This window comes from Dreissena polymorpha, chromosome 11 (assembly GCF_020536995.1).
Source record: "Dreissena polymorpha isolate Duluth1 chromosome 11, UMN_Dpol_1.0, whole genome shotgun sequence".
Classification (NCBI taxonomy): domain Eukaryota; kingdom Metazoa; phylum Mollusca; class Bivalvia; order Myida; family Dreissenidae; genus Dreissena; species Dreissena polymorpha.
This window is the reverse complement of record NC_068365.1, coordinates 16,164,633-16,186,145: the sequence shown is the minus strand read 5'-3', so window position 1 is coordinate 16,186,145 and position 21,513 is coordinate 16,164,633. Positions and strand designations below refer to the sequence as shown.

The 21,513-nt window shown below is 35.1% G+C and overlaps 1 protein-coding gene across 1 annotated transcript; it reads left to right on the top strand.

Moving 5' to 3' along the window:
• The first annotated feature begins 258 nt into the window (after positions 1–258).
• On the top strand, positions 259–19,613 carry LOC127850890 (equilibrative nucleobase transporter 1-like). The gene is made up of 12 exons (XM_052384280.1): positions 259–277; positions 2,164–2,259; positions 2,363–2,544; positions 6,834–7,259; positions 8,726–8,772; positions 10,314–10,483; positions 12,902–13,091; positions 15,451–15,627; positions 15,975–16,076; positions 16,476–16,665; positions 17,327–17,447; positions 18,518–19,613. Exons 4-12 carry the CDS (start codon positions 6,835–6,837, stop codon positions 18,617–18,619), a joined length of 1,524 nt encoding a protein of 507 aa, XP_052240240.1. The 5' UTR covers positions 259–277; positions 2,164–2,259; positions 2,363–2,544; position 6,834; the 3' UTR covers positions 18,620–19,613.
• Positions 19,614–21,513: the final 1,900 nt, after the last annotated feature.

Genomic DNA, 21,513 nt, shown 5'->3' with positions numbered 1-21,513 from the left:
CCCCATTGGGTCTACGAAGATTCAGACTTGCTGTTACCCTGTGCCATGCATAGATCAGCACCTCATTGCTGCAACCCTTCTAGAATAAGTGATTGTATCTAATTCTACCACGGCACGTGACTTGTTTTCTATATACAATGAAGGAAAAACTACTGTTGGTTATTACCGCAATATACCAACGGTTGTTTAAAGTGACACTTTGATTGTCCGCGCACATTTTATGAATGAAGACAACGTCATTTGATTGTAATTGTTGCGGAAAAGTGGAGGACGTTCGGTTAATATAATTCTCATTTATAACTTTTATATCGCGGATAACTTATTAATGAAATCGTGTTAGAATCGAAATAATCCACGGGTAACCGTTGGTTATTGCGGTAATAACCAACGGTATGTCGTTCCGATGCTTGTTATCAAACCACTCAGGCTACGCCCTCGTGGTTTAATTCCTACGCATCGGAACTCCATACCGTTGGTTATTACCGCAATAACCAACGGTGACCCGTCGATTATTTCTTAATCAAATGTTACTTTTACATTGTTTGGTCCATGCTAATTAATGCATCTTGCTGCAGTTCCCATTCAAAATCATTTCAACAATTTGGAGAAAATTCTCATAATTTGAAAATTATCCTTTTGTCGATTTGTTAAATGTTAAATGATTCCTGAAACAGATGCTACTGTCATTTTCATGTCTATCAGTAGTATCAGACCTCTAAATGAATACATAGGAATTTTGGAAGTTAACAAATACAAAAACACGCATGTGTTATATCTATAGTTAAATGTGTATAATTGGACATAACAACAAAAACTGCATTGGCATTGTTTTGACAAAATTCTGGCTAGATTTAGCTGCCTGTAGTTATCTGTATCATGTACAATAATATCGTCCCTTCTGACTGGTTGATAAGAAACGTTATAATGCGCATTTGCTTGTTCTAAAAAAAGTTTCTTTATGGAAAAAAAAACGTTTGCTCATGTTGTTCTTAAAATAATTTTACATTTTATTCAAAATTAAGCAGCATATAAAACATTTGATAAAGCTACTTTTAATCCATAAACAAGCAAACATAATTTTGTGTAAAGTAATTTAAAAATCATATCATCAACCTGGAATAAACATGACCCAGCTACTTTTTAATGAATACTGGAAATCATGAGAACGATTTTCGTGAAAGTCATGGATAACCATCAAATAAACAACTTCTAAAAATTGAAAAACATTAACTTTTCAGCACTTCTTGACATTTTTTCGTTAAAGTCATGATTACTATGAGGAGGGCCTAAACTATGAGAATAAGGGATAAGTGATTTATTTATCTGTAAATTTTTTTTCCCTATTGGAAAAATACCTGTACCGTACCAATTGGGAAAAATTAGCATGAAAAACCTTGAAACTGTGAAAATTGGTGTTGTGAAATTTTCAGATTGGGAATTATGTATCTTTTATATCGCTACGTAAAATTGCACAAACACACTCAAATAATATTCATTATCATGCATTTTGACTTGTTCACTTGCATATAATGCACTTTTGGAATGAAATTGAAGAAATTTTCCTTCGTTTACTGGGAATTTTTCAGACGGCAAATTGGGACTTTGTAAAGCTATCATTAATCATTAAAATGCAATGTTGGGGAGTTTTATTGTGATTTTTTATTAACTGTCATATTGTGGTAGACTTGATAAAGGGATTTGCCTGTTACTTTTTGTTGTCAGCTGTTCTAATCTAATCTATGTTCATTGAGGCCATAGTGTTGGTGACCAGTCGGCACAGGCTAATCAGGGATGACACGTTCTGTCGGCCTATACTTGGTTTTAACTAAGAAGAGACTTTCTTTAATCCTTTCCCACTCAGAAGCAAAGTGAAAATGGCTATGTGCAAACAACAGTAACACGCAGTCTGTTCAGGTTTTATGCTGTTTACAGCTCACCAGTATCTAAGGGTCGGAAATGAACCTGAATCTAGTAAAAAAGGTCTTTAGTTAAATTTAACTTTCAAAAGGACTACAAATGTGTCAAAAACGTATTTAAGGGGTAAAGGGTTAAACGAAAAATTAAATGAATACTGAAATTGTTGTCCCTAATTAGCCTGTGTGAACTGCACAGGCTAATCTGGGATGACACTTTATTCTCATGCATAATGCCCGATTTTCACAGAACTCAACTGAAATGTGCAAAGAGCTGTCATGTGGTTACAAAGCCTTCCTTGCAGTGACTGGGATTTTGAAGATCAATTATTGCAATGTATTTCAGGTGAGCAATGTAGGTTCATCTTGGTCTTCTTGTTTATGCAGTGAAAATGGAGAATAATATTGCTGTTTAAAATAATAAATTTGTCCATTTTATTTCCTTCCAGTTTCTGGTAGCTTATTTTGCACAAGGACAATTTTAACTAATTTATGGAGAATACTTTACACCTTGGACCAATGGTATTAGGAGATGTGCTGATACACTGATAACACACTTTACATGTACCTCTGTGAAATACCACTCTGCTGACTGTTATTGGAGCTGCTATATTGCATACAGAACTGACAGGTAGGTTTTTTGTTGTATCAAATTTATTTCATCTTATTTTAATCCTCCTTGAAAGAGGTGAAACATACAATTGTCTGTTTACAAAATTTCTGTCTGTTTGAAGTGTCTTTTTGCAGGCACATTTATAAAATGGTTGTTTATTTATATTTGACATTTTACATTACACATTTCATCAGTGCTTTATCTCTGGCAGTCCCAGCATGAATTGAGCTTTGTTTATATGAGCTTTGTTTTGGGAAAACTGGGCTTAATGCTCATGCGTAAAGTGTTGTCCCAGATTAGCCTGTGCAGTGTGCACTTACGGCTTGTCAGGTATTTTTCGGTAAAAAGAAGCATCTTCATAGCAGATGTCCATGCAGTTTTGGCTGAAATTATCTGCCCTTATCATCCTGTGCAGATTAATCTGGGATGAAAATTGCTTATCTGGGTTGAAAATTAGCGCACATGCGTGAAAGGCTGATATCTTTCACATATAGTCATGTTTAATCCTGCAACATGTCTTAATACAGTGTCTAGTATAGCTAAGATGTATACAGTTTCTCTCCTGGCTTCCTCTAAAAATACAATACAACTTTTAATTGTTATAACCAAAAAGTAACTATGATACATGTATTATAATTCAACTTAGTATACACATTCAGCGAAAGGTTTTCTGTCTGTCTGTCTGTCTATCCCTTCCCCTCTTCACTGGTCTATCTGTACACACAATCAATGATAGGTTGTCTCTACATCTGTTTGTCAATCCTTCCTCTGTTTCTTATTACCTTCAGTCTGTCCATTGGCAAAAACAAAAATAATTAGATGAGTACATATCATAAAACTGGATCCTGTTATTACTTAGAAAGTATTGAAAATTCTTGTGCAAACCATTCATAAACTTAATTATCAACAGCTATATATGCAAAACAATTAAAGGTCAGGTCACTAGAAATAAAAGGAAACTTAATTAACAAAGACATGTCTTATGACAATAAAGTATCCATTTTGAACCTGTTAAAACAATACAACAAGCTTATTGACTATCTGATTGTTATTAGTTACATTTTAAAATGATATTGTCAATTAGAAACACTGTAACTACTTGTGAACAAATTTAGTGTATAAATATGTGTGTACAGTTTTTAGCTTATGGTTGTCATTTTCTTGATGTGTATGAACTGTTCCTTACATCTTGTTTAAAAGTAGCTGCTTTTTTCCAAAGTTTAAGGTAGTGCACCTCTAATGATTTCCCGCGATTTCTTCGAAGGTTGAAGAGCCTACTATTAGGTGCCGTAGCCTAGTGGTTAAGGCGATAGACTAGAAATCTTTTGGGATATTCCCGCGCAGGTTCGAATCCTGCCGACGACGTATACTTTTTTGCAACGCTTTTTATTTATTTTCTAACGTAATTTTATTTAATATGGCATATAAGCTATATTTATTGTTAAATATGTTGCAGTTTTTATGCACATTTTTAAAATTAAAACAACGAAATGGCGAAATTGGGTGATTTACTGTTGAAAATACGAACCATGCATGTTGCATTTTTATTTTTATTTCAAAAAGTAAACGGTAAATCTGTCTAGTTCTTGGTATTTTTGCTGTATATAGTGTTTCTATAAAAACTTAGTTTAAAATATGACTTAAATGATACTATTTTGAATTTTATGACACTTTGTTTTTAACCGACCCAATTTTTACTTGGCTGAAATCACTTACATTTCATGGTGCTCTTCCATAGATAAAATTTGTAAAAAATAAATGTCTGTAAAAGAATACTTATTTCATCTTGTTTAAACTTTAAACACCTTTACAGCATCTGTACACACCAACTGCATGCCCATATTTGGAAATTTGAATAAATTATGGAACTTTTATATACCCCAGGGGTGAAAAAAAACTGGATAAAAGCCGAGCGTGGGGGTGGTTTTGAAAAAATCGGTATATTTTTTTAACCAGGTTTTCCGAAGGAAAAAACTGGTTATTAGATTGGCGAATGCGGGCGGGCTGGCTGGCTGGCGGGCTGGCTGGCTGGCGGGCTGGCGGAATAAGCTTGTCCGGGCCATAACTATGTCGTTCATTGTCAGATTTTAAAATCATTTGGCACATTTGTTCACCATCATTGGACGGTGTGTCGCGCGAAATAATTACGTCGATATCTCCAAGGTCAAGGTCACACTTTGAGTTCAAAGGTCAAAAATGGCCATAAATGAGCTTGTCCGAGCCATAACTATGTCGTTCATCGTCAGATTTTAAAATCATTTGGCACATTTGTTCACCATCATTGGACGGTGTGTCGCGCGAAATAATTACGTCGATATCTCCAAGGTCAAGGTCACACTTTGAGTTCAAAGGTCAAAAATGGCCATAAATGAGCTTGTCCTGGCCATAACTATGTCATTCATTGTGAGATTTTAAAATCATTTGGCACATTTGTTCACCATCATGGGACGGTGTGTCCCACGAAAGAATCACGTCAATATCTCCAATGTCAAGGTCGCCACGACTAAAAATAGATTTAAAAAAAAACTTACAAAGGGGGTTAATTTTTTTTGGTCATTTCAAAAGTTCAGTTTGAGTTTTCTCCCTTTATCAGATTTTTTTTTCACAATGAAAACCTGGTTTTGTGACAATTTTGTCCCTTGTTAAAAAGCATGGAAAGCCTACCTACAAATTTGCATGTAGTTCAGTGAAATGATGCTGATTAAGAAAATAATTAATTAGATTATATTTGGATATGTGCCCATTAGAGGTGCGCTACCTTAATGGTTTTTAAACAACTTTTATGCAATTTTTCAACAGCCCATATTTTAAGACAAATGATACAATTGAGCCTTTTTCTTTGAAATCAGGGTTGAATGCATGTACACAAGTGTAATCCCAGATGAGCTTGTGCAGTCTGCACATGGGCATTAGAGGCGACACCTACTGGCTTGTGCAGTCTGCACAGGGGCATTAGAGACGACACCTACTGGCTTGTGCAGTCTGCACAGGGGCATTAGAGACGACACCTACTGGCTTGTGCAGTCTGCACAGGGGCATTAGAGGCGACACCTACTGCCTAGACTTGGTTTTTGTTTTGAAGAGACTTCCTTCAAATGAAAAATATCATATATGCAGTAAGTGTCGTTTCTGATTAGCCGCAAATCTTGAAACCCAATTTATTAAAATTAGCTTGTGCATTAAGCCCAGTTTTCCCAGAGCATGGCCAAATTATAATCTGTACACCCCTGCAAGACTGTACACCCCTGCAAGACTGTACACCCCTGCAAGCGGTCCTTTTATAAGCATGATGGATGGTTCATTTGTAAGCAGTAAATGGTGTAAGTTTGTGGAGCAAACTACAATGCTCTTAAAGATTTGTTTATGGATTTAATTGAAACTTCAACTTTCATGTAGCTTAGATGCGCACGACATTCCCAGTGATCCACATATTCTTCAGTTATTAGTTCGGCTGTTTTCAGAGAAAACCCGAGGTATTGTCATAGCCAGCCCGTTGTGTTGTGTGGTGTCGTGTCCGTCGTCCTCTGCGTCGTGCTAAAACCTTATCATTTTGTCAAGGTTTTGAACATTTGCTCTAAAATCAAAGTGCTTTAACCTGCAACTTTGACACTTCATATGTAGCTGCACCTTGATGAGTTCTACATGCCACACCCATTTTGGGGTCACTAGGTCAAAGGTCAAGGTCACTGTGACCTCGAAAAAAAAATTAAAAAATAAATTCTGACAAGCATTCATCTATTCAAAACTGCACCCGCAACCGAGCGTGGCACCCGTTATGCGGTGCTCTTGTTTTTCATTATTCTTTGCTCATGGCTGACAAAGTGATGTGGGGATCCAGCGAGTTCTTCGCTTTGTTTATAAAGTATCGGAAAACGGCACTTTTCCAATTGGGGTAAAACTATAAATTAATTGCCTTCCAAAACAAAAATCCCAATGAAAGGTGTGTTTTGTTGGTAAATAAAATGCAACAGTTAGTAACTTTTCTTATGCAGCCCTATGGCTTCAACGTAAATTAACAAAATTTTGACCACTTGACAACACTTAATTATCAATTTGTAACTATTTGTTAGCAAAAAATCAAAGACACCAATTTCCCAATTTTCTTCCCAATTGGGCTAGTAGCAGTACTTTTACCAATTTGGCAAACAAAATCGCTGTGGCATTAGTCATGTTTGTGAGATATCTATAGTATATTCTGTGTTTGTAAAATCTTTTAGTGACAAAGAGTATACATGTATGACATAGTCAACATCTCTATTAACACAATGAAATTCTGATACTTAATACAAGACTTATTGTGTCCTCAGGATGGTGTTGTCAGATGCCAGTGGAGGAGACATGGGTTGGAGGAAGTGGCTGATAGCAGCCTGGGCGTTCATGGAGTGCCTCCTGTTTGGAGGACTCATGTATGGATGGAGCTCCATCGTGTTTGTGCTCAAAGATGAGGGGATCTACGCAGACCTGTGTCCTTCTCAGTCTAGCATCCAATCAAATGCCACAGTGCCTACATTGATTGTGGACTTGAATTCAACTGTTGTTATAGGAAACAATACTGAGTATGGTATCACCAGTGGTAACAGTACCTTAGAGCAAAGAAGCAAGGAGTGCAAGCCTCAGGACAGCAACATGACTCTGTGCTTCACCATTGGGTCTGCTCTGTTCTGCGCTGGCTGCGCAGTGTTGGGGCACGTCAGCTACAAATTTGGAACCAGAGTTACTAGGCTTATTTCTTTGTGAGTGGAAAATTATGTATATGAGCAAAGTCATTCGGAAATTTGTATTATCATAATGCGCAGTCTGGTCAGATGTAACAATGTCCACCTAAGTCACCCAAGGTTTTGTAGTCTCATTTGTGGATGGGTAAGCTCCTGACCAGGCTGATTGAGGGGCTGGTCTGGAGCTACTCTGCCAGTATGTGGTATCCTCGAAAATTCCGTGGGGGTAAGAATCGATTTTTTAAAAAGAAATGAAAGTAAACAAACACAACACAAAATTGTGTACATACCTTGATGGAAAAATCCTTTATTTACATTTACCAAACCGAATTTGGCAAATATGTGCTTAAATAAATAAGATTCGGCTTCATAAAGTAGCCGTGGTCGAACCTGTCTGCCATTTTTTAGAGAGGACCTAATTCCGGTGACGTCATTCAAAGGGAAATTACTCAAACCTAATGGTGTATTTAGGCCAAGCAACTGCTATTTGCTAGTTTTTCTGTATTTTTTTTTAACTTGGAAATATTCTTTAATTTTTTTTTTTAACAGTCAAAATATATAAACTTATTTACAATTAGTTTATGCATTTATATTTTCATTCGTTTTTTCTTCCTAATCAAAACACAAACAGAGTAAAGTGTCACCCCTTCTTAGAGCCCCAACTTATAAATATTCTTTTAAAATAACTCTTTTAACAGTCAAACACATAAATAGGTTAACTTATTTACAATTCATATGTGCCAGCAGTTTATTCTTCGTGATCTTCACATTCAGCAATTAAATGCATATAATTGAAAAAATATGAAAAAGTAGTCTAAGGGATACGACCAGCAACCTCATAGAAAAAATAGGTTGGCCTTATTAAAAAAAACGAAAACTTCCGGTCTACTTCTACGAGTCAACTCCAGCCGACAATGCAAACGGACTGTCACATGTTTAAAAGCGAGTTTGGGACCAAATAAAGGGGTTTAAAGGGGGCCATGAATTAGGAATAGTAGAAAACATACAAATTAAGGTGTGAGAAACATTATACACAAGTGTTACCTGTTTTGGTCTCATTTCGAGCGTCTTTTTGTAGGTGACAGTTGCGTTGGCATCGGTCAATATTCACCGAACTGCGCGTGCATGACGTCATCTTAACTCTAGCGATACGAGACAAAAACAAATGTCATCGGAATTCGGACCCCCACGGAATTCGGGCCTTCGAGGATATAATTTTTGCATGACATGGGTTGTATTATACTTCACCTTGTTCTCTTGGTTTAGTACATAGAAACATGGTAGTATTAGTTACTATTTATGCTCAACTCTCATGCACATAACAAGGTGTTTGATTTATGATAATGAAATTGTTTAGGTGAACTACAAGCTGCAGAATTTCAAGTGAAAATACTTTATACTGTTTTGACTGTATTGAAATGTTATTGTTTATGAGCTAATGTAGAAATGTGTTAACATTTACTGTTGTCTTTTTTTGTTTTCAGTGTTATGTTTATAGCTGGTGCTCTTTTGATGGCATTCATAAACAAAGGTTAGTTGAAATAGCTGTCAAAAATGTTCTTTTCTTTTTCTGTTTAAGAGAATTGATAGATCAGCCGTTGCTATGCTAGATTATATGAATTCATAAAGTACATTTTTGAAAGCATTTTAGAAACCCACTTCAAATAATTGACCTGGGTCTGATAACAACTACTATTTTCCTTTATTTGGAAGCATTGTTCCTTTCTCTTGTACTTTTGGCGTAATACAAGGGGGTCTTAATTATGTATTCATAATAATTGTATTGATTGCTCTCCTTAGATAAAGTTAACAAATTGTAATAGTCAGAACAAAATTCTTAACTCTGCAGTATACGAATATTGTGCCCTCTTAAGACGCTAAATAGTAAGTCTGGTAAAATCCTCTGTTTTTCAGTAAAGAGACACTTTCTTTAAATTATTTAGCTCAACTTTTGATAATTGTATAATGTTTTCTTCTGGAACAAATATAATTAAGTGACATAATATTACTATATTGCTAATTTATTTTTAGCAAGGAGTTGGGTCAAACTGTCATTAAAAGCACCACTTCGTTAATTACACTTACACAAGACAAAATGGGTACCACTAATTCAACTGTTTGTTGTGATATCGATTGCACTAAAAAATCATCCTTCTTATTTGATGTAACACTAAAATATAGAGACCATGTTATCGTGATATTTAAATGATAAGAATGCTGGTTATAGACAGGTTATTATAGCTTATGTTATCATGGCGTAATGGGTAGAATAGAGGAAAACACAAAGAAAATACATTTATCAGGTTCTAAAAAATAAATCAAACTAATCAAACGAATATGCTTGATTTTATGATTCCTTAAAATGTAATTTCATGCAAATAAAAGAAACCACATATTACTTTCAGTTTATCAGTTTGAGCAACTTTTTCCCAAATCTTTCGTAAGTTTTTATGCCCCCGGATCGAATGATCGGGGGTTATATTGCTTTTGACCTGTCTATCATTGTATGTGTGTGTCACTGTGTGTGTGTGTGTCCCAAAACTTTAACCAAAACTTTAACATTAGTCATAACTTTTGCAATATTGAAGGTAGCAACTTGATATTTGGCATGCATGTGTATCTCATGGAGCAGCACATTTTGAGTGGTGAAAGGTCAAGGTCATCCTACAAGGTCAAAGGTCATATATATGACTTGAAAGTGGCGCATTCGGGGGTATTGTATTTCTGACAAACACATCTCTTGTTTTTTTCACAAATTGTATTGTGTTAAATAAATTAGCCTCACTCTGATGATACGGGGAATAATGCTTTTAGTGTGTTTACAGATTACCCTGTTCTTATACACAGGCTTAACAGGGACGACACTTTATACTATTTTTCGTTTAAAAAAGTATTTCCTAAGCGAAAATCCAGTTTAGACGGAAAGTGTCATTCCTGATTAACCTGTGCAAACTGCACAGGCTAATCTGGGATGATATTTTATGCACATGCATTTAGTCCCATTTTCCCAGAGACAGGCCTAAATTTTTGTCGTGTATAGTTAATAAATTCTACTGTGTGTTTCTGTTACAGATGCTCCCTGGTTGATGTTCCCCGGCCTGTCTCTACTGGGTATGGGAGGCATCCCATTACTGGTGACCAACACCCAGGTCTCCAACCTGTTCCTAGTAGGAAGCTCCACTGTAGTGGGCCTTCTGTGTGGGGGATTTGACATGTCCTCGGCTGTCATGCTTATAGTCAAGGTAAGTTGATGTTCCCCGGCCTGTCTCTACTAGGTATGGGAGGCATCCCATTACTGGTGACCAACACTCGGGTCTCCAACCTGTTCCTTGTAGGAAGCTCCACTGTAGTGGGCCTTCTGTGTGGGGGATTTGACATGTCATTGGCTGTCATGCTTATAGTCAAGGTAAGTTGATGTTGTAAGATGGTTTACCAAGGTTTTGTTTTTATAAGACATCATTTAAGCTAGCCTTCAAAAGATTTTTTTTTTATGCCCCCGGATCGAATGATCGGGGGTATATTGTTTTTGGCCTGTCTGTCTGTCTGTCATTCTGTCACAAAACTTTAACCTTGGTCATAACTTTTGCAATATTGATGATGGCAACTTGATACTTGGCATGTATGTTTATCTCATGGAGCTGCACATTGTGAGTGGTGGAAGGTCAAGGTCATCCTTCAAGGTCAAAGGCCTAATATATGGCTTCAAAGCGGCTCAATAGGGGGCATTGTGTTTCACAAACACAGCTCTTGTTTACCCTCGTGGGCTAGTCAGAGACCACACACTTCAAGCTTTTATTGTTTTTTTTTTAAAGAAAGTCTTCATATGTAAAATCCATTGAAGGTAAAAAGTGTGACTGTGAAGACTGCTCAGGCTTATCTATTATGACACTTAAAGCACATGCTTTAGACCCATTTTTCTAAGAAATGTTTTGTTATATAAGATTATATTAAACCTAGCATGGTAAAGATGTTCTTTATTTTTATTCATATGTACTGAACAAAACTTTTTGACACTGAACAAAATGTCTTTCTAAAGCAAAGTTGTAATGAACATGTATACAAATGTCTTTAAGATGGTTCTCTGTAACAAAATGTTCTGTCCAATCTGTTGTACATGTTTAAGTAAAAGTTCCATTGCTATCACTGCTTCAAATTAAAAAATGACATTTCCTGTGAAACCACTTGGCTTGCTTATAAGGAAACTGTTGATAAACTAAACTATTACTTGAATAATCTAATAATCTGAATGACTTTCTACATTGCCTCATCACGATAGACTTGTATATATATATATATATATATATATTAACTGCCTACTTAGTAAAACCCCTGGTCTCTTAAATTTGAAATAATGATTTTGTATGGGGGGTTTTGCAAGGCGTGACATTTTCCTGAAAACTTGGCTTAATGTGCGAAAGTGTCATTCCAGATTAGCCTGTGCAGTCTGCACAGGCTAATCAGGGACGATGTGTTTGGTTGTTATGGTATTTTTTATTAAAGGGAATCTCTTCTTATCCAAAATCCATTTTTGGCTGAAAGTGTTGTCCTTGATAAGCCTATGCAGACTGCACAGGCTTATCTTGGACGACATACCGTAATTACTCTATGTTTTCGGACACTCTAAGTTTTCGGACACCCCTTTTTTTTAAAATAATTATTTTCCGCGACTCTTAATTTTTGGACACACGAGTTTTTGTCCATAATTAATGTCTCGAAGTTTTCGGACAGTATATTTTACAGCGCTATTTTACTAAATTTCGGTCCTGTTTTCGATATCTAATGACACTTCGATCATGGGGTTTTACAACCAGATTAACATCATCAAACATGGCAGGTGCATGCCTGAGGGCAACAGACCATTACATTTGCGTTATTGGGTAAATAACCTTGTAAACCGGTATTAAACAATGGTTTCGCCCGATAGCATAAGCGTTATGACAATTACCAGGGGTAGTGTTCAATTATCTACCGCAATGTTACTACCCCTTCTCAGTAAAATAACTTTGACAAATACTAAACGCTTCAAAGTGTGATGCACCCTATTGCATGTTTTACGAACAATGGAAGGTATTAGACAACAACTATCGGAAATGAACAAACGAAGAATTCATAGTTTGCTTTTTTTATTGCGTTAATTACAGGTTCATACTAGCGAGTATCGGTACATCACATGCTCATTTCTGAACTCGTTGGTCAAAGTACAACCTTGTAGAAACTTTCTGTTAAATAAATTAAGCATTTAAAATTATTTAAAATGCAGTGCAAACATATATAACTGTAATTTTTACTATACGGCATGGTATTTTACAAGCGCGTTCTATTACCGGTAGTCGTTGATACAATTGACGCTATTTTTTGACACTTCAATTTTCGACTCTAAGTTTTCGGACACCTGTATTTTGTGAATATTTTTCGTATCTAAGTTTTCGGACAAGAAAAAAAATAATCATTTTTAAGTGTCCGAAAACATAGAGTAATTACGGTATATGCAGATGCCTTTTAGGCTGTTTTCCCATGTTATTTTTGTTTAAACTAAAGGAAATATCTTCTTTGGTAGAAAGTGTTGTCCCTGATTAGCATGCACAGGCTTATCTGGGATAACACCTTACTCACATGCATTAAACCATGTTTTCCTGAGCGAGGCACATTTCAATTTACAGCTAGCCTATGCTGGTGGCTTTGCAAGACGTGACATGTTCCTGATCATTGCTGGCCTCCACCTGCTGACCCTTGTGAGCACGTTTTTCTTCCTGCCCAAGGACTTTATTCCAAGGGCACAAACAAAGGCTCAAAGCCCTGATGCGGTAGACGAGACAGAGGTGTCTGTGGAACTTCTCAGCGATAAAAAAGGTGTGACATCTTTAGTGATTTGTTCAGTTTAGTTTTTGATGGAGTCAAATGACAAAAATGACTTCAGTTGATAAAGTTATCAAATGACAATATTGATTTTAGGTTTTACAGGAATCAAATGACAAAATTGATTGAAGTTTATAAAGAAATTAAGTGACAAAATTGATTTAAATCCATTGTCAAACTTGATTTTAGGTTTTACCAGAATCAAATGACAAAATTGATTTCTGTTTACAAAATGATAAAAGGACAAAATTGATTTCAGGTTTATGACAAAATTGATTTTAGTTTATAATTTTATCAAATGATGACATTGATTTCAGGTTATAATACAATCAAGTGACATAATGGATTTCAGGTTATAAAATAAATCAAGTGACAACATTGATAAAAGGTTATAAAGTGATCAAATTTTAACATTGAGTTTAGGTTATAAAGTTATCAAATGACAAAAATATGTTAATGTTATAACATAATCAAGTGAGAGAATTGATTTCAAGTTATAAAGAAATGAAATGGCAACATTAATTTCAGGTTATAAAGTAATCAAGTACTATTATGGCTTTGATGTTTTATAGAAAAGGTTTTACAACTTTTATTTGAGATTTTACAGAAAAAGTGTGACAACTTTATATTTAGGTTGTATAGTAAAATTGACACAACATTTTTTTAGATTCAAAAGAAAATATGTTGAAACTTTGATTTAAGGTTTCACAGAAAAAATGTGGACATATTGATTTTAGGATTAACATAAAGGTTATTGCAAACTTGAATTTAGGTTTTGCTTGAAAAGTGTGGCAACTTTTAGCTTTTACAGAAATTAATTTAACTAAATTGATTTAGGTTTTATAGAAATGGTGTGACTGATTTGATTTTAGGTTTACAAAAAAATGACAACATTTAATGCAGGTTTTATGTTAAACGTTTGACAACATTGATTTTTGGTCTTACAGAAAGGGTTTGACAACATAGATATTATGTTCCACAAAAAAGTGTGATAAGATTGATTGTTAGTTTTTTTATATATTTTTTTTATTCAATATAAAACATACAATGTAAATATGTGCATAAGCAAGAACAAAAGTGGTATAATACAGTGGTAATAATGTCAAACACATATTATACATGATATGCTAGTATATACTGTTTTTTTGTTTTGGTTGCCTGTGGTGGATGTTGTTATTTTTAGCTCAGCTTTTTCGGAGAAAACCCGAGGTATTGTCATAGCCAGCTCGTCGTCCGCCGTCCGCCGTAGGCGTCGTGCTAAAACCTTAACTTTAGCTCTAAAATCAAAGTGCTTCCATCTACAACTTTGAAACTTCATATGTAGATGCACCTAAATGAGTTCTACACGCCACACCCATTTTTGGGTCACTAGGTCAAAGGTCAAGGTCACTGTGACCTCTAATATTAAACTTTGCTCTAAAATCAAAGTGCTTCAACCTACAACTTTGAAACTTCAAATGTAGATGCACCTTGATGAGTTCTACATGCCACACGCATTTTTGGGTCACTAGGTCAAAGGTCAAGGTCACTGTGACCTCTAATATAAAACTTTAACATAAACTTTAACATTCGCTCTAAAATCAAAGTGCTTCCACCTACAACTTAAAAACTTCATATGTAGATGCACCTTGATGAGTTCTACATGGCACACCCATTTTTGGGTCACTAGATCAAAGATCAAGGTCACTGTGACCTCTAAAAAAATTAAAAAATTCTGACAAGCTTTCATTTATTCAAAACTGCATCCGTAGCTGAGCGTGGCACCCGTTATGCGAGGCTCTTGTTAAATGTAATCATCAATACTATAGATGAGTTGCATAGAGTTGGGTAGAAGACAAATGGACTGGGTTATGAAAGTTTATGTGTTTCCATTTTTGTTCAAAAATATTAAGTTTATCGTTGTGTAGGGCTATTTCTTTTTCAATTTGGATCTTTAGTTTTAAATAGTTTATAAAACAGTTGAAAGTAGGTATTTGTTTTTTGTATTTGATGCTGAATATAAATATTTCATTAATATGATAATGTGGTTCACAGTGTTATTAATTTCTGGTATTTTAAAAGTATTTACACCGAAACTGATATTTAAGAGAGACAGTTTAAATTTTAATTGTTGTTTCTCAAGAAATGTTGTCAACTGGTTCCATAGAATTTGAATATGTTTGCACTCCCATGATTGTAAGTTTTGCTAAAAAGTTGAATAATATTGATTTTAGGTTGTACCTAAAGAATGTGGTAACTTTGAATTTAGTTTAAGTATGGCAAAGTTAACATATTTAATAACTTGTTCTTAAACCATATCACATGTTCATAAGCTCATGACATTAAAAAAATAGTTTTATGCTCCATAATGCAGCAATAAATGCTGCTGAAGAAAGTGCCCCTAGCAAGCCCAGCCTGCGTAGCTGCCTGTGTAAGCCTGTGTTCATCACCCACGTTATTTGGCTTTGTCTACTTCAACTGCGGTTCTTCTTCTTCATTGGCACTCTCAACCAGTACCTTAACCGTCTCTTCAAGGAGGATGCACAGCAAGGTGGGTTTTAAAGACTTGGAGGCTGTAGTTTCGTATAAGAACTTGAATCTTTACCTTAAATCTTAAGAAGATATGAGCATTACTTTAGGAAAATGGGGCTAAATGCATATGCTGAAAGTTTTTCCTGGATAAGTCTGTGTGGACTAACAGGCTTATCTGGGACAACACTTTATGCCTATGCATTAAGCTTCATGTTTTCCGACGTAGGCTTATATATTCTTATCAGATTTTGTTCACTTTTTTATGGTTCAGACAAATAATTATTGTTTTGCTTTTTGCTACTTTTCATCTAAGGAATTTGCCATTATTTGCCAGTATGTGTTTAACATGGTTTACCCCTTTTGCAGTAAGCTACTTCACGAACATGTGTTTCACCATCATGATGGGTGGTCTCGTCACGTCTCCTCTTGCAGGCGTGGTGTATGACATCGTACGACGCTGGTGTCAAGGTAACTCACGTGATAAGACTTAAACACTGTCAAAGAGTGCATTTATTTTTCTCAAATTACTGCCTAAAAGTCCTCATTAAAGGTTTCAAGAAGAGGAAAACAAATGTATGCAAAAAAGTGCCACATTTATTTAGATGCAACTCCATTGGTTGAACCTTAGTGAATATATCAAAAACACTTCTTGTTTTAAAGTGTTTGTAAGCATAAGTAAAATACACTTATTTGCCTATTTTAGTCTAAAGAATGCAGTTTTTCCCAATTTAAATGGCCCTGTCCCCATTACCTTAATAGTTAAAGAAAAGCACTGTTTTTTTTAAATAAATTTCACGTAAATTATATACTTATTAACTTAAATGAATTTTTCTTGAAGTGTCACTTTATGACTGCTGTATGTTCCAGATGGTAAATCCTCTGCCTATAAAGAGGTTTTCCCCGCTGCTATCCCGCAGGCTGTAGGCAGTTTGTTGGCGCTGCTACTGTCAGTCCTGGTGCTGCTGCCCTCGACCCAGGTCCTGTACCTGACCTTCATCATCATGACAGTGTTCCGGTCCTTCTTGTTCAGCATGGCAGCAGCCTTCCTTAGTGTTGTGTAAGCATAATCTGTATGCATTTACATTATTGAACAGCTACGGGTAAATATAGATTTTATTTTATTTTTAAAAATAAACATAAAGATAATCAACAAAAACAAATACAATGAGACTTGCTCTGGGGAATCAAGGCTGAATGCATGTGCCTAAAGTGTCTTCTTAAACATAGAGATAACTCTGTTTATTATATACCTGTTTAATGCTTTTAACAAAATACAGGTTGTATCAATCGTTGAAATAAAAAATCCTGTATTACGCTACTCGCTGTTTCCAATTCTGTATTACCATACTAGCCGGACTTGTGGCTTGTAATATTTCGCATCACACTCGAGGCTCCGCCTCTCATGTGATAAGTCATCGCACAAGCCACTCGAGTGATACAAACTCTTGGAACAATTGACTAGCGTAATATTCCGTATGTACTCAGGGACAAGCCTTTACGCTTCTATAGTATTTTTGAAGGAAATCTGTTTATCAAAGATCCAGTTTAGTTGTGTTGCGCCTGATTAGCCTCTGTGGATTACAGAGCCTTATCTGGGACTACATTTTGTGTACATGCAATAAGCCGCATTTTCCCACAGCCCATCTTATTTGATTTTGTAAAATTTTAACATTAACATATTTTACAAAAACAAAACAAGTACTTGTATCCTATTTCAGGTTTCCAAGCGAGTATTTCGGTCTACTGTATGGCGTGATGATAGTGTCTGGTGGTATATTTAGCTTTTTACAGTTTGCTTTCTTCACCTGGGCAGAGCAGTATCCAGAGGCACCGCTACATGTGAGTATCCCATCTCAGAAACTATTCCATTGAGCCCATTGTATGAGACATATTTACTGACACTTACATTGTATTGTATGGCAATCATACAGCCCTCTGACATTTTAGAAAACTGTGTGGTGTGACTGGCCCTTTATAACCTAGATTTATATAATTTTATAAAAAAAATTAACCTTGTCCAATTAATTTTGAACTCCTTTAATTTCTTGAATTTCTATGTTTGGCTCAGTTCAATCACAAGATTGCTTTGTAATGATTGTCCACTTTTTCAGGCTAACATCCAGCTTTTGATACTGGTTTGTATCTCATTTCAGGCTAACATACTGCTGTTGATACTGGTTTGTATCTCATTTCAGGCTAACATACTGCTGTTGATACTGGTTTGTCCACTATTTCAGACTAACATACTGCTGTTGATACTGGTCTGTATTTCATTTCAGGCTAACATACTGCTGTTGATACTGGTTTGTATCTCATTTCAGGCTAACATACTGCTTTTGATACTGGTTTGTATCTCATTTCAGGCTAACATACTGCTGTTGATACTGGTTTGTCCACTATTTCAGACTAACATACTGCTGTTGATACTGGTTTGTATCTCATTTCAGGCTAACATCCTGCTGTTGATACTGGTTTGTATCTCATTTCAGGCTAACTTACTGCTGTTGATACTGGTTTGTATCTCATTTCAGGCTAACATACTGCTGTTGATACTGGTTTGTATCTCATTTCAGGCTAACATACTGCTGTTGATACTGGTTTGTATCTCATTTCAGGCTAACATACTGCTGTTGATACTGGTTTGTATCTCATTTCAGGCTAACATACTGCTGTTGATACTGGTTTGTATCTCATTTCAGGCTAATATACTGCTGTTGATACTGGTTTGTATCTCATTTCAGGCTAATATACTGCTGTTGATACTGGTTTGTATCTCATTTCAGGCTAATATACTGCTGTTGATACTGGTTTGTATCTCATTTCAGGCTAATATACTGCTGTTGATACTGGTTTGTATCTCATTTCAGGCTAACATACTGCTGTTGATACTGGTTTGTATCTCATTTCAGGCTAACATCCTGCTGTTGATACTGGTTTGTATTTCATTCTTCCATCCCTTGTACCTCTGGATCACCTGCTCAAGGGAGGAGAAAAAGTTCAAGGTCAACTGAGGGGCAAGGTTGAAATTTAAAGATAATTTTACTGTATGAAAATAATCTTAAATTTGATTCTGTATGGTAAATGTGCTTACTTTACAAATTCAGTATTTAGTAAATTTTTCTGTTGTCATTTCATATAAAGCCTACATGATTATTGCCAAAGTGTATGTTTTTAATACCAGTTTGTTATCATGTTTTTTTGTATCAATTGTAGATTGATATTATGTTTTTAACCTATACATGAAACTGATATTATATTCTTATTATCTTATAATCATATAGTATTCTAAGTATGTTGTTAAGATTGTTAATGAGTTATTAGAGATACATATTTTTTGTACTTTTGAAAAATTTCAGTACATAATATAAAGTATTTACTTATGAATCAGTAATATTTGGAATCTACATTATTTTCAGTATCAAACGAGAGTTAAATACAAATGTTTTCCTTCTCAGTGGTTTTAAATCTGGGTCCTTAGGGAGTAAAATCTAACTTATTGCCACTTTGCTTGCTAAAGGCTAAAGATTTTTTTATTGTTTTTTAAATGCTATCTAAGTAATACACATGCTTATTTGTTTCCAAGGAACAATGCTCTGTTATAAGTAGGGTAAGCTTTGAATAAATTCCTTGTTTTCGTTCTGCATCAGTTATAGTGAACGTGCCATATATTGTTAAGCTATCTTGCTTGGTAAAGCCATATCTCACTGTTTTGTTGTACTATGATAGTTGTAGTAGTTGTATAGGATGTTTGATATTTAGTAGATTTTATATATTTCATTATATCAATTTAGCTTTAAAATTTGAAAGTGCCATTCATTATTTTACTTTTATTTTATTTAGTATGTTTAATTCTAAGTATAATTTCAAAAAAAATGTTAGGATGACAGCTGTATTATAATTTTATATGGTTGAGAATTATTCGAATCAACTTTAATACACTTATATTGTCTTACCTTGCTTTTGTTGTGTACAATTGTTATATAGTACAACATTTATCAAGCTATATGTAATAGTAAAATGATTTTCGGATGATAGCTCAAGAACGCTTTTGCCTAGGATCATGACACTTCATAGGTACATTGATCGTGACTTGCAGATGACCCCTATTGATTTTCAGGTCACTAGGTCAAAGGTCAAGGTCACAGTGACAAAAGTCGTATTCACACAAAGGCTGCCAGTACAACGGACAGCCCATATGGGGGGCATGCATGTTTTACAAACAGCCCTTGTTTATCTTTTCTTGTTGTGAATAGAAAAATATGAGTTTTTATGCCCCCGGATCGAAAGATCAGGGGCATATTGTTTTTGGCCTGTCTGTCTGTCATTCATTGTGTGTGTCCCAAAACTTCAACCTTGGTTAAAGTTTTGCAATAACTTTTGCATTATTGAAGATAGCAACTTGATATTTGGCATGCATGTGTAACTCATGGAGCTGCACATTTTGAGTGGTGAAAGGTCAAGGTCATCCTTCAAGGTCAAAGGTCAAATATATGGCTTCAAAGCGGCCCAATAGGGGGCATTGTGTTTCTGACAACACATCTCTTTTTTAATATTCAAAAGTTGAAATTCACTTTTTCGAACACTAAATATTGGTTTGAACATTATTGATAATTTTCACTGTGAAATGAAGTACAAATGTTGTTATCACAGAAAATGCTTTAACTAACCTTTAAAAATGTGATTTTAAAAAAAGATTCAATACAGTGAATGTTTTTGTTTCAGTAGATTTTAAATTTTCATCGACTCATTATCAAAGAAATAAAAAATCACTTATATGCACCATTCTTAAATTTGTTAATTTCTCGGATCACCTAGACATTTGAGATGTGCATTGTGTTATAGTGTAGTATTGTATCTGTATAGTGTAGCATAGTATATGTGGAGTGTAGCATAGTATATGTGGAGTGTAGCATAGTACTATTGTAGTGTCGAATAGTGACAGTGAAGTGTTTTTTTACCTTCATGGGGCCTCATTCCATTCTCAAAAAGTGTATATTAGTCCCATATGACTGCTAAAAATTCTGAATTGAAGGTTAAGAATTATTATTTGTTTGTTCATTGCAACATTCATTTCATTTTGATATCCAGCATTATGAGTCTAATCTTAGTTAATATAATATTGAAAACACATTTATTCTTATTTTTATAATACCGGGTATTTGTTAAAAAAAACAGTGTGCCAATTTGAGTAAAATGATTTTATACCCATCCAAGGGCCCTGGTCCTATTCTCAAATTGGTAATTGGTAAAAAACAACCATTCAGTATTGTGCTGCATAGTGACTGATTTCGGAGCTGCACATTTTGAGTGGTGAAAGGTCAAGGTCATCCTTCAAGGTCAAAGGTATTTTTTTTTATTTTTTTGCGTTAGTCTTTTTCTTGTTTACGCGATAAACCACAGTTTTCATCCGATTCTTTTCAAACTTGTTCAGTGTCTTTATATTAATGAGGACTCGAACCCTATTGAAAATGGGTTACATCAGAGTAAAAAGTCCAGAATAATCTCCCCTTGAATTTGAGAAAATTGTGAAATAAGGCTTGTTTACGCAATAAAGTCCACAGTTTTCATCCAATCATTTCCCAACTTGCACAGTGTCTTTATCTGAATGATGAGTCAAACCCTATTGAAAATGAGCAATATCGGAGTTATAAGTCCAGAATTATCTCGCCTTGAATTTGAGAAGAAAAAAAAATAAAATCTTTAACATTTTGCCATAACTTTTGCAATATTGAAGATAGCAACTTCATATTTGGAATGCATGTGTATCTCATGGAGCTGCACATTTTGAGTGGTGAAAGGTCAAGGTCAGCCTTCAAGGTCAAAGGTCAATTTTTTTTTTTGTGTGTGTTACACTTTTTCTTGTTTACGCGATAAAGTCCACAGTTTTCATCTGATTCTTTTCAAT

Excerpts from the sequence above, each read along its gene's own strand:
- LOC127850890 (XM_052384280.1), top strand. The coding sequence starts at position 6,835 with ATGGTGTTGTCAGATGCCAGTGGAGGAGACATGGGTTGGAGGAAGTGG. Across the intron at positions 8,773-10,313 it reads GATGGCATTCATAAACAAAG|ATGCTCCCTGGTTGATGTTC; the intron begins GTTAGTTGAAAT and ends TTTCTGTTACAG. Across the intron at positions 15,628-15,974 it reads CAAGGAGGATGCACAGCAAG|TAAGCTACTTCACGAACATG; the intron begins GTGGGTTTTAAA and ends CCCCTTTTGCAG.